The sequence below is a fragment of the Lactuca virosa genome, chromosome 1 (assembly GCF_052849685.1).
Source record: "Lactuca virosa cultivar CGN04683 chromosome 1, Lactuca_virosa_CGN04683_v6, whole genome shotgun sequence".
In the NCBI taxonomy this organism is placed as follows: Eukaryota; Viridiplantae; Streptophyta; class Magnoliopsida; order Asterales; family Asteraceae; genus Lactuca; species Lactuca virosa.
In genome coordinates this window covers 141,064,250-141,077,922 of record NC_136426.1, presented here as the reverse complement: position 1 = coordinate 141,077,922, position 13,673 = coordinate 141,064,250, and the positions used below count along the sequence as shown (strand labels likewise).

The 13,673-nt window shown below is 40.5% G+C and overlaps 1 protein-coding gene across 1 annotated transcript; it reads left to right on the top strand.

The window, feature by feature from the left end:
- The first annotated feature begins 4,165 nt into the window (after nt 1-4,165).
- Nucleotides 4,166-4,996, top strand: PGR5 (proton gradient regulation 5). Its single transcript, XM_079077915.1, has 2 exons — nt 4,166-4,575; nt 4,727-4,996. The coding sequence occupies exons 1-2, from the start codon at nt 4,303-4,305 to the stop codon at nt 4,829-4,831; spliced, it is 378 nt and encodes a 125-aa protein (XP_078934041.1). The 5' UTR covers nt 4,166-4,302; the 3' UTR covers nt 4,832-4,996.
- Nucleotides 4,997-13,673: the final 8,677 nt, after the last annotated feature.

Sequence of the window (13,673 nt, the reverse complement as noted above, 5' to 3'; positions counted from 1 at the left end):
CTTCGAGCGGCTTGCACCAAATTTAACGGCGTATTTGAAAATCTTAAAAATATGCATTGAATGGTAGCAACGATTTCAACATTTTTATCAACCGCGTTGTACCAATACAAAATTACCAACAATGGTAACCCTTTTGCCAACCAAAAAGCGTGGGAAGTTTGTCGCAATGGTCCAAAATGGGTCCTTTATCATGAAATGACGCATTCGGGATCTACCACTGGTTCTAACAAAAGGTTGTGAATGTCCGAGTCGGACATTGGTGTTAACCTCGATCTTAATGATGAGTTTGACGCCACCGAGGGGGAGGGTCCACCGGACGTCCAACTTCGTCGACCACCAGGAAGGGACAAAGCGAGAAAGGGGGTGTCTTCTAGCGGAAAATCAACCAACGAGTACGTACTAGCGGAGAAAATCAACAAAACTCTAATTTTTTTAGAAAAAAAATTTGATTCAACGGAGGAACAACGTCGGCGACAATTGACACTCACCGATCTTCAAATTATAAACACGGTGCCACAACCGAATCTCGACCCAGAAAATTTAAGGGTGTTTTTGAAAATTCAACAAGAAGTTCTCGACAAATATCGTAACTAGATTCTATGTTTTTTTTTTAGTAATTTAGGTTTAATTTTCTATGTTATTTATATGTTTTTTTTTAGTATTTTAGTTTTCATTTTCTATGTGTTTTTATGTTTTTTTTAGTAATTTAGGTTTAATTTTCTATGTTTTTTTAATTAATGTAATATGGTTTCAATTAATATAAAATATTTTATTATGTTTTAAATTATGGATTTATTTAATTTAATCATAAAAAAAAGATAATTGTGGAGTGGTGACCATTTCCTATGTCTAGTGAGTTGGTGATGAAGCTGACGTGGCGCAGAAGTGACACTACTTTTTCGGTGTGTTGGTGGTGACCACTCCCAACAGCCTCACCCTACTACCCCTTGAAAATAGTAACACTCCACATTATTTATCCTTTTATTTTTTCATTTTTTTGACATTATATTAAATAACAAACATAGTTATTAAACATTAATAGATATTTTAGTAATAAAAAGGTACAATAAATTAAATAAAAATACATAATCTTAAAATTCAACAAATATTTAAAGGTATATTATTATTATATATATATATTAAAGTTATGAAAGATTTTAACAGTAAAGTGACATCTTTTTTGTCAATTTTGGTCCTCCAACTTATAACATTGACCCTTCACCTTTATGCTTTTGTTCACAAACAACCCTTTCACTTTGGTTTGAATTTTTGATAACCCTTACCTTTTATTACATATTATTAGTATTTAGTCTTTTGGCAGAAATGGTCCCTCATTATTATTATTATTATTGTTAGACAAAATTACACGATTGGTCCCTATGGTTACCAGATTTAACACATTGAGGACAACGATGGAAACCGAAATCACTCTTTTACTCCTAATCCGATTTTTTTATTAATTTATATTTCTCTTTTTGGTTTTAAAGATTTTAACAGTAAAGTGGTACCTTTTTTGTCAATTTTGGTCCTCCAACTTATAACATTGACCCTTCACCTTTATGCTTTTGTTCACAAACAACCCTTTCACTTTGGTTTGATTTTTTCATAACCCTCGTCTTTTATTACATATTATTAGTATTTAGTCTTTTGGCAGAAATGGTCCCTCATTATTATTATTATTATTATTATTGTTAGACAAAATTACACGATTGGTCCTTGTGGTTTACCAGATTTAACACATTGAGGACAACGATGGAAACCAAAATCACTCTTTTACTCCTAATCCGATTTTTTTTATTAATTTATATTTCTCTTTTTGGTTTTAAATTAATGTTTTATTTATTAGAAAATACTCATCCAATACCATAAAGTGGCACCTTTTTTGTTTTAAATTAATGTTTTATTTAACCAATCACATTTCTCGTCTTCGCCCATAGTCGGAACCACGCCACAAGGCAGCTACACACACCAGGGGCGGTGTTCACGCGTAGCTGACCTTGCCACGTCGGCCTTTACGCGTGGATTACTCGACCATACTGGATGGCCTAAACGTATAGACTGTGATGTAAGGTTTATTTTAGTTTTCTCTTATTTTACATAAATGGGCCAGTTTCTTAAACAAATAACAAAGGAAATAAGAAAGGGCAAATATGGTCATTTCACAATTATTTAACCCTATTCTTCATGGAGCTAGTCAAAAGGACAAACTATGCAAGGTTTCGAAACCACAATGACCACCTATGTAACGATTTCCAATGATATCTTGAAAGTGCTATTTTTTGGAAACCATAGGACCATTTATGAAATTTTGTCTAAGTAAAAATAAATTTATAGGATGTAAAGGTTTATATGTTAGCTTAATCTACATTTCTTCCATTATTCACCCCACATCATTTATCTTTTCGATCTTTCATACCATTATTTTCAAGGAAATACTAATCTTTTAAAAAGTATATAATAGAGAAGGCAAGATTGGAAAGAGTATGTGAAAGAGAAAGATAAATTTTATGGAGTACAAGGCCGGGCCAATGGGTAGGGCAGGATGATTGCCCAAAGCCTTCAATTTTCTAAAGCCTCATTTTTATACATCCTCTAATTATGTAGACATATTTTTTTGCCTTATATGCTACCACAATAGATTATATTAGAAGCAACGGGTGTCAAAAAATGTAACTAATTGGAGCCAAAATCATCGGGAATGCTAACATTTTTATTTTATATTTTACACCTATCGATGCTCGTTCTCTTACTCTCAAGTCTAACCTCTGTCCTCGTTTTTGCTTATGGTAATCGCTTAGTCAACTAGTATGATGAAAAAAAAATCTCCAACAATATTTCTTAAAATCGATGAGTAAATATTAGATTTTGAAAATTGATTTCTATTTGATTGATTGATTATTGGCTCTTGTAAACAAACAAAGAATAAGTCTAATTTCTTAATTATGATTTCTGAAGTCTAATTTCCATGATCATGATTTTCCAAAGTTTAATTTATGAAAATCATTTTTTGGATTTTGAGTTTGAAGTCTAATTTCTTGATTATGATTTTATTGGTTTCTAAAATTGATTTATTGTATTTGCGATTCTGGAAATTGCTTTTTGATTTTACTGATTCTGAAAACTGATATCTTATATTCATGATTCTGAAAATGGATTCTTATTTTCCTGATTTCTGATTGTAGTGATTTTGTTGTTTCTCCAAAAAACTTATTTAATATATTCCTGATTTGTAAAATGGATTTATGATTTAATTGATTCTTAATTAGTGATTTTGAAAATCTATTTGTGTTCCTCTTAATTTTTTATTACTAGATTTCTTATTTTTCTATTCATTTTTGTAGTTAAATTTAAAAAGCAAGAGAATCAATTTTGTTGGTTGCTGCCTTGTTGCTTATTTCTTTTTTATAATTGACATGAATCTACATCACAACTAGGTGTTTTGGTTTTTACTTTTTTTTTCTCATTTTGTTTTATTTTAGTTTACATAACAAAATGTTGCCTAGAAAATATTTATTTGGAAGTGAAATAAGAAAAAAAAACAAAAACCCAAACAACTAGTACTATATCTAAAAGGATGTGGATAAATTTAGGAAAAAATGTATATTTTTAATGTTAATTGTACTGATGAGAATGAAAATGGCACGAATGTTACTATTAATGTCCTGGAAAACGGCTTTTTTTTACCAATTTTTTATATTGTAAAGACTTTTATTTTTTATTTCGTTACGGGCCTCAAATCGGTTTGCACCAGCCCTGACGGACGTTCATCCATTTTCTTTCGCATTTCCGATATCGTCCAATAATGGGTCAACTGGATGTGAATATGGTATAGTCTAAATTTGTAATCGAAACAAAATTATATTATTTAAAACCTAAATAAACAAAAAAGTTTCTTCCTAAAAAATAGAAAAATAGGCATAGTTGATTTAAAAATTTTAAATTTCTTTCCTTAATTAAATAAAAGCCACGTCCAAGGAAAATGGAACAATTTACCACCACATCCATCCGGTGGACCCAGGTAAAAAGCTACAACCAATAAGAGAACAAAAACAGATTTCCATCAAAGAAAGTGGGTCCCATTTGGTGAAAAGAATCTATACAATAGTATGGAGATGCTTTATCAACCGGATTTTTCAAGCCATAGAGTATTTGTGGCTCTAGACGCCTCTTCAAACAAAAGGTTCTCAAATTTACACCAAACCCACAAAAACAATCTCTCCAAAAAACACACACAAAAACCCCACTAACCATTTCTCATCACAAACACACAAACACCAACACCTCTGATTCCTGATCCTTTTCATGGCAACATCATCAGTTACTGCAACTGGGTTTTCTTCTTCCTTCCATGGAAGTTGGGGAACTTCCATTACAGGTGAAGATTACGCCACCATGGTGTCAAAAACCACACCCAACCAGGTTCGAGTTGGAAAGCCCTTAAGATCTGGCCCGATGATGGGAAACGTCAATGAAGGAAAAGGTCTTTTTGCCCCTTTAGTTGTCGTCACTCGTAACATCGTTGGAAAGAAGCGATTCAATCAACTTAGAGGAAAAGCAATTGCTTTACACTCACAGGTATATACCCATGTCTTAAAGATTGTTTCTTTGAATAAAACTATTGACCAGTAATCTTTTTCTTGATTTGTGTTGTGGGTCGATCTTTATATGAAAGAAAGATTTGTAGTAAATCTTGTAGATGATGAATCAAATTCATGTTTTTTATCAGGTAATCACAGAGTTCTGCAAATCTATTGGGGCAGATTCTAAGCAACGACAAGGGTTGATTCGTTTGGCAAAGAAGAATGGTGAAAGACTAGGATTCCTAGCTTAATACGTTAGTGTGTAAGTTCAAGATCAAAGAGTTCATATTTCATGAGAAAGTTAAAATTGTAACTTTATAGCATGTATTAAGATCTTCCAGATGTATATACTTTCCTCATCTGGTTCCCATCAAACATATAAATCAAATTCATGTATCTACATCGTGTTCATTTTATATGTTGTAGGTTTAACATATTGTCTAGTTACATTTCACAATTTGAATGTCAAAGTAGAAACTTAAATCCTAATGGGAATGTGTGGCTAGTCAATATAAAATTATTCGATATCTAAATGCTATAGAGTATGTAATAGGAACGAATTGGGCTAAATTAATTTCATGGTGAAATTTGCTTACGGATATCACTTTTTTTTTCTTTGACGTGCATGCAAACGATTTTATTAAAAAACAAACTAGCAAGAAGCTAGGAGAAACCACAACAAAAAGGAAAACAACCCACAATATAAAGAAAACAAAAGAAATGACAACAATTTTAACAACAAAATGCTCCTTAAACTCCAAGATCGGATTTGAAAGCCATTCCAACCAATGAAGCTTGCTGCCCTTCCTTTTGCTTGCATTAATCCACATGTGGGAGAGGAGTTGCACCTCGAAGACTAGCACCAAACTTGATTTCACCACATTCTTAAATACTCTGTCATTACGAAAGGACCAAAGAACCCAAATGTATAACAGGCAAATCGCTTCATGAACCTTCAATAGGAAGGAGGGCCAACCAAAATGAGCTTTGCATAACAACAATTCCTTGGAGGTTGCAGGAAGATATCCAAGACAGTGCCACCAGGTTTTTATTTCACTCCACAATTCCTTAGCAAGAGAATAGTCAATAAATACATGATTGTCATCCTCAAAATCACATCTACACGTTTTGCACGATAAATCTGAACCAATACCAATATCAAGAGATGAAAGATTAGCAGTATGGGCCACCTACCATGACTCACTCTCCAAGCCAACGTGTTAACTAAGATTGATGACCACCAATTACCACACCAAATGCCATCTGATTGGGGAATTTATTGATATTGTCATATCTATACATATATTTATGTATTATTTCATTACATTGTAGCTACATTTTGGGTAAAATACAAAGATATTTGGTACTTATAAGTATAAATGCTATTCTGTTGCCCAAGACGGGCAATTTTAAAGAAAAGGACCAAAACGAGAAAGAGCTGGAAACTTGGAGGTTAAAGCATGCATAAAGAAGAGAAGAGAAGAAGAATGTGCGTAATGAAGACTCCACGGCGTGGTTATTTCCAGTTCACATCGTGGCGATATAGAAGGTTCTCGACTGAATTTGTAACGTCCCGATTTTCAACCCAATTCTTATTAAAATATATTAGAGTATAATTACATTATGTGGAAACATGTTACGAATGCGCGTGTGTATAGTCGAACCTTGCCCTTCTCACGATTTGATAAAAGTACCTGAAAAACATTTATATTCAACTGGGTAAGCACGAGGCTTAGTAAGTTCCCCAAAATACCATTTACCACAATATATATAGATGAATACATATAATGTCACACGATATACCGATAATACGTGTACTTACGGCCTACATGTCATTTTGTTAACACGTGGGTCTATAAGCTCCCGTACTTTGATCGTATCGCCATCAACCTCTAACTACATCTATGCGGGTCTGTAGGCTCCTGTACTTTGGTCGTTCCACCATCAACCCTAACTAAATCTATGCGGATCTATAGGCTCCCATACTTTTTTTGTTCCGCCATCAACCCTAACTAACTCTAATATTACCATAATTACGCACATAAAGAGTGCACTTTAGATTCTACAAATACATTTATACTTTTTACTCTACCATGTTGAGTCAAGAAATATTGAATTTGATGATGTGACATTTCTAATTGAGAAAGTGTTGAAGAAATATATAGAGGTTATGTTGTCTATATCAAAGGTGAAGAACCTTTGATATATCTATCTATTTTAGTGTGAACATTGAGGTTCTACTTTATGCCTTAGTCACACTATACATTTTGGAGTCTTTGATAACATTACTATAAATAGTGTTGTAGTCATGAGTGTTATAGGTAGAGAGAGAGAGAGAGAGTTCATACACTTCTACATTTGTGCATTCGAGACTACCTTCTAGACTTAGAGCTTAAACATAATTATTTACACCTAGTGTTCTTTACATTACCAATTGATTCATGTTGATTGCTCTTATGTAACATCCAGACTTCCAGTATATCATTTGTTATTATTTATTATTTATCTTTTGAGCTACTCGATGAGTCGGTGCTCCAACTCGTCGAGTAGAGTCGCGATGTGCCACGTAAGATTAATGACCTACTCGACGAGTCCGAGAGACGACTCGCCGAGTAGGCGCTGGGATGAGAAACCCTAAATCCCCGTGTTTGGGGTCTATTTAAAGGCACTTATAGCCTCATTTGCGGCTACTCTTCCTTGAGAGCAAACCCTAAACGACCTTTTAGCCTAGAGAGAGGGTGCTTTGCTAATTGTGAGTGTTTGGTGCATTTTTTTGAAGAGAATAGAAGATTTCCAAGCCAAGGGACAATAGGGTGCTGCTAGATCTGAGGTTGTTTCACTTCAAAGCTTCTGGGAAAGGTATAAAGCTTGCACCTTTCTCATTATTTTGTATAGATCTCATGATTTTGTGAATCTAGGGTTTTTCCACCCAAATATGAGGACCTTGAGTGTTCCATGCTCATTGAGAGGGTTGAACTTCAGATCTGGACCATGTGAGGTCCCTAGAGTCCAAAAGTCCCTACTTTATCCAACCATAATAGTGATCTTGAGTGAAAAATCCTTTTTGGGGTGTGTTTTGGCATTTTAAGCTCAAAATGCCATGCATGAACGTAAAGCCTGTGACTTTACGTGATAGATGAGCCTTAGGAGTGTATATCCATAGTTTGGGGAGGTTCTTTGCTTTGAAAACGACTGAATGAGAGATGGGTCTGAATGGACTCGCCGAGTCAAGAAGCCGACTCGACGTTGTCCCGATGGTTTTGATCGTGCAGCTTCTCGGCGAGTTAACGGGTCAACTCGGCGAGTTGAGCCAGACTTTTGAGTCAACATGGACTGTTGACTTGAGTTTGACTTGTGTTGACTTAGGGTTTTGTAACAGCCCAAAAATACGACCCAAAAATTTTTGTTTCAACATTACTAAAAATCACAACATCAAATGTCATAGCATAAAACCATGGAACATGTATCTCAAAAAGTTATAATCAATGCATCAAATCAGAAAATGTGTCAAATCATATCAAACTATCAGAGTGAACTCCCAGGCTAAACTGAAGCTGTGGGTGTGCCATGCCATCATCCCGAGCTCTTCCCCTTACTAGCTGTAGTACCTGAAACCAAAACTGAAACTGTAAGCACAAAGCTTAGTGAGTTCCCCCAAACTACCACACACCATACAATAACATGTAAAACAACTACTGGGCCTTGCCCACTGCATCGGACCGAACTCCGAAAACTGCATCGGACCGAAGTCCGGAACTAACCAGGGTCGTGCCCTCTGCATCGGACCGAAGTCCGGAAACTGCATCGGACCGAAGTTCGGAACTACTCAGGGCCTTGCCCTCTGCATCGGACCGAAGTCCGGAAACTGCATCGGACCGAAGTCCGGAACTAACCAGGGCCTTGCCCTCTGCATCAGACCGAATTCTGGAAACTGCATCGGACCGAAGTCCGGAACTGACTGAACATAACATAGCATAATCACAACTACTGGCTTAAACACACATATATTGCATACTGCATCGGACCGAAGTCCGGAACACATAACAGAAAGACATGCTTGAATCACAAAGACCTCAAGCACACTGAACTACTGCATCGGACCGACGTCCGGAACTACTGCTAACTAAACGGGCCGGCATTGTGGCCGTAGACCCGTTCCTACAGAAAGGAAACTCACCTCGTAAGCTGGCTGCTGAAAAAGCTACTCGGGAACTGTATGCTGCTGCTCCGGTATCCCTCCCGGCTACAATTCCGATAAATACACTCAATCAAATACTGATAACTAAACTGAGGGTGAAATGACTATTTTACCCCTGGTCAAAGTCAACTTCCTGGTCAAAGTCAACTTCCTGGTCAAAGTCAACTGCCAGTTGACCTGACTCGTCGAGTTGGGTCGCCAACTCGCCGAGTCCCTATCCTTTCCTCAAAATCTCTATACGCTTCTACTCGTCGAGTTTTATCACAGACTCGACGAGTTCTTAATCGATACAAACACTAAGTCCGTCTTCATCTGACTCGCCGAGTTGTATGAACAACTCGTCGAGTCCTCCTTCATCCTATGAATATGTCCAGTCTACGACTCGCCGAGTTGTATGAACAACTCGTCGAGTCTGTTCTTGAGGCAAGAAGATTGCCTTGGACTCGCCGAGTCAGGGTGTTGACTCGCCGAGTTCCTCCATTACTGAGCTCGTGACCCAACTCACTGAGTCCACCTCCTACTCACTGATTCCACTGGTAATAACTCAAAAGGGGAAAATCGGGGACTCGCGACTCGACTCGTCGAGTCTGATGAACAACTCGTCGAGTCCCTTGCATGTCATCACTATTCAGTCCGTTCTGGTCGATTCCAGTGCATTCAATTCATAGATCTGGGTTCTCAGGGTTGGTTTTACACGTACAGTTTCCAACTTTACGTGCATGCATGAAGAAATGAGGCTAGAACATCAAAATAAGCTAAGAATGGGGTCCTAGGGTTTGGAACTCGACTTTGGGTGCATAAAGGCAGCTACATGTTGGCCTTGCTCGGGTGATAAAGGATCTCACAGTCGTAATCCTTTACCACATCTAACCATCGACGCTGCCTCATGTTCAGATTCAGCTGATCCACGAGGTACCTCAAACTCTTGTGATCCGTGTAAATGATACAGTGGACCCCATAGAGGTAATGTCTCTAAATCTTGAGAGAAAACACTACTGCCCCCAACTCCAAGTCATGCGTCAGATAGTGAGCCTCGTGAGGCTTCAACTGTCTAGAGGTGTAAGCTATCACATGGCCTCGCTGCATCAAAATTGCTCCCAAACCTGTGATCGAAGCGTCACAGTAGACTACAAAATCCTCTACTCCCTCTGGCAGGGTGAGAATCGGCGCCTCGCACAATCTCTGTCTGAGGGTCTCAAATGCTGCCTGCTGCTCAGGACCCCAGCAGAACACCACCGACTTCTTAGTCAGTCGGGTGAGCGGAACTGCTATCTTGGAGAAATCCTAGAGGAATCTCCTGTAGTACCCCGCCAGTCTTAGGAAGCTCCGAATCTCTGTTGGAGACCTCGGGACCTCCCACTGCATCACGGCCTCTATCTTGGCCGGATCTACTAGAATACCCTTCTGGTTGACGAGGTGACAAAGGAACTGCACCTCGCGCAACCAGAACTCGCACTTGGAGAACTTCGCGAAAAGTCTCTCCCTCCTCAAAGTCTCTAGCACCTCCCTCAGGTGCTCCTCATGCTGCTCCTGATTCTTGTAATAAACCAAGATATCATCAATGAACACTATCACTGACTGATCCAGCATCGGTCTATATACGCGATTCATGAGATCCATGAACGCGGCTGGAGCGTTGGTGAGCCCGAATGGCATCACCACAAACTCATAATGACCATAGCGGGTCCTAAAAGCGGTCTTCTGTACATCCTCATCCCTGACCCGCATCTGGTGATATCCTGACCGTAGATCAATCTTGGAGAACCAAGATGCTCCCTGAAGCTGATCAAACAAATCATCTATCCTCGGGAGCGGGTAACGGTTCTTCACCGTCACCTTGTTCAGCTCTCGATAATCTATGCACATACGGTGCGACCCGTCCTTCTTCCTTACGAACAAGATCGGGGCTCCCCATGGTGAACTACTCGGTCTGATGAAACCCTTGTCTAGCAGCTCCTGCAGCTGCGTAGACAACTCCTGCATCTCTGGAGGAGCCAGCCGATAAGGCGCCTTGGCTATCGGAGCTGTACCCGGAACCAGGTCAATCCGGAACTCAACCTGCCTTTCCGGAGGTATTCCAGGCAAATCCTCTGGGAATACATCCGGGTACTCTCGCACTACTGGTACATCGTCAATTGTCGCCTTACCCTTCTCCCGGGCATCTATAATATAGGCGATAAACCCTGCGCAACCCTGCTGAACGTAGCGCCTCGCTCTCGCGGCTGAACAAAGTACTGGTCCGCGCTTTGGCCTCTCGCCCTGAATCACTAACTCTCCCCCACTGGGAGTGCGAACCCTCACTAACTGCAGTTCACAATCAATCACTGCCCCATTGGGGCTCAGCCAATCCATACCCACTATAACCTTATTCCCTCGTAAGGGAATGGGAACCAAGTCCACTGAAAACTGCTCATCAAACAACTGTAGCGAACACGCCCTATGAACTCTCGCGACCCTAACGGTCCTGTCATCAGCTATCTCAACCTCTAGTGGGCAATCCAGCTCCCTCGGAGCTCTACTAAACCTCTTGCTAAGTGCAAGAGACACAAATGATCGGGTAGCCCCCGAGTCAAACAATACTGTAGCTGAAATGCCGTTCACTAAGAACGACCCTATACAAAACATATACCCATGAGAAACGATCAATATCAATAAGGAGATTAAGAGGGAAAATATATACCTGTCACCACATCAGGAGTTGCTCGCGCCTCCTCTGCTGTCATCTGGAAAGCTCTACTCTTCGCCACCGGCGTCTCACCCCGGCCCTGACGGCCGTCTGTAATCCTCAAGGTAGCAGGGGCAGGTGCTGCCACCTTCCCTGCTGCTGCTAAACTCGGGCACTGGGACTTTTTATGTCCCCTCTGATTGCAATGGAAGAAAATCAGATCAGCTGCTGTGGTGGCGGTAGTAGTAGCTGTACAATCTCTACTCATATGCCCGGTCCGACCGCACTTATAACAACCGGCACTACCTGCCTTGCACGCCCCATCGTGCAATCTCCCACACTTGCCACACCGACTGTGGCTCTGCTGTCCTCTGGATCTGTGATCTGACACCTTGGGCTTTTTGCCCGAACTCCCTGTACTAGAAGCCACCTCTGGCTTCCTCTTCCTCTCCATCTCCAGATCTATCTCCCTCTCCCGAGCCCTCGCAATCATATCATCCAACGTTTTACAGCTGGACCGGCTCACAAACTGGCGGATATCACTCCGCAACATCTCATGATAACGGACCTTCTTCATTTCCTCATCAGCTGCGTACTGAGGAACAAGAAGAGCCCTCTCCCTGAACTTGGCGGTACGCCACTGTCTCTGTAGTCTGGGTGAGATCCTGAAACTCCCTGGCTAACTGCTGCACCTCAATAACCGGTGCAAACTCGACTCTGGACCTGGTAGTAAAATCAGTCCAATTCATGGCATCAAGCGCTGCGTCATCCCCGATGACATGTCCGACCTCCTCCCACCAATCTCGTGCCCTGTCCTTCAGAAGACAGGATGCTAGTATGACCTTGTCCCCCTCGGGACATCTGCTGGTGCAAAACGCATTGGCGACATCCGCCAACCACCTGGTACTCGCAATGGGATCCCGCGCCCCATGGTAATCTGGAGCTCCGCAAGCCCGGAACTCCCTGAAGGTGAGTGTGCGCGACCCCATCATAGCCGCCACCTCGGCACGGAAGGTGCTCAACCTCTCGTCCATCAGCTCCAAAATAGCCTCCTTGATCGAACCGAAGATCACAGGAGTCTGATCCAGTATGATGCGAGTAACCTCTGAAGAGAGGAACTCCCTAGTCTGCTCGTCCAACTGCCCGGCCCCCGAGCCTGATCCTGATCCCTCCCCGGCACCTAAACTGCCGACTACAGGTCTAGGGCGTAAAACCACCATTCTGAAAACATATCACGACAAAACGTCAGAAACACGGATATATCTCGAGGGATCGCTACTACTACAAGTTCCCTGGTCTCATCTCAGCTTTACTTGATTCAAGTACGGATCCTCTGCTTTCAGTAGTACGGGCCCATACTACCTTCCACATCTATCCGTACTTTCCTCAAGCACTGCTTCGACTCCCCCAAGTCACTTCTACTGCTACTGATCTCTGATACTCTCATGCTAGGCTTGCCCTAGGGAAATCTATGACTCCACCCAATCCAGTCCTCAGCCGCTGAAGGCCTCCTTGTAATGCCAATTAGCCATCACCTGAATACCATCACATGTGACGAGGCTCAGATAATCCTTCGAGTAAAAGACTCGTCCCTATAACGGTTAGACTCAAACAAGAGCTGCGCAATAGGGCCAAATCCAGCACTCTTAGATTATTCAACCCTGATCACATGTGACGTAGCGTATTCACCTAATGGCTAACTCCCATCACTCCGAGTCCTACTAAGCACGAAGCAAGCATCATTCGGACACAGGAAACTACTCAAGCAAATCTATTCTCATAACGAGAAACTATACTAGCATACAATGCTAAGCTCATACTATCAGGCATAACCTAAACAGGCTATCCTACTGCTGTCTACTCAATACTAGCATACAATTCTCAATAAGCTGAAACACATATAACAGGCACATAAGGCATCCTCCTAGATCCTTAGTCCTATTCTAGCATGTTGTTCTACTGAAACTGAAACTGACAATCATAACATAAACTTGTATGGGTAATTTGGGAGTACTTACTTAAGCTCGGTTGATTGCATGCACCACACCCTTTTTCTCTTTTCAAAGTTCTTTTCCTTTCTAAAAATTCTCTTTGCTTTTCTAAAACTCTTTTCTTTTTCCGACAATTCTTTCGAAAACATTTTCTTTTGAAAAATCTTTTACCATTTCCTTAGTTTGAGTCCAGTTATACCCGAAAGTGTGCCTGAATCCATCAAACCAAGGCTCTGATA

Excerpts from the sequence above, each read along its gene's own strand:
- PGR5 (XM_079077915.1), top strand. The coding sequence starts at position 4,303 with ATGGCAACATCATCAGTTACTGCAACTGGGTTTTCTTCTTCCTTCCAT. Across the intron at positions 4,576-4,726 it reads CAATTGCTTTACACTCACAG|GTAATCACAGAGTTCTGCAA; the intron begins GTATATACCCAT and ends GTTTTTTATCAG.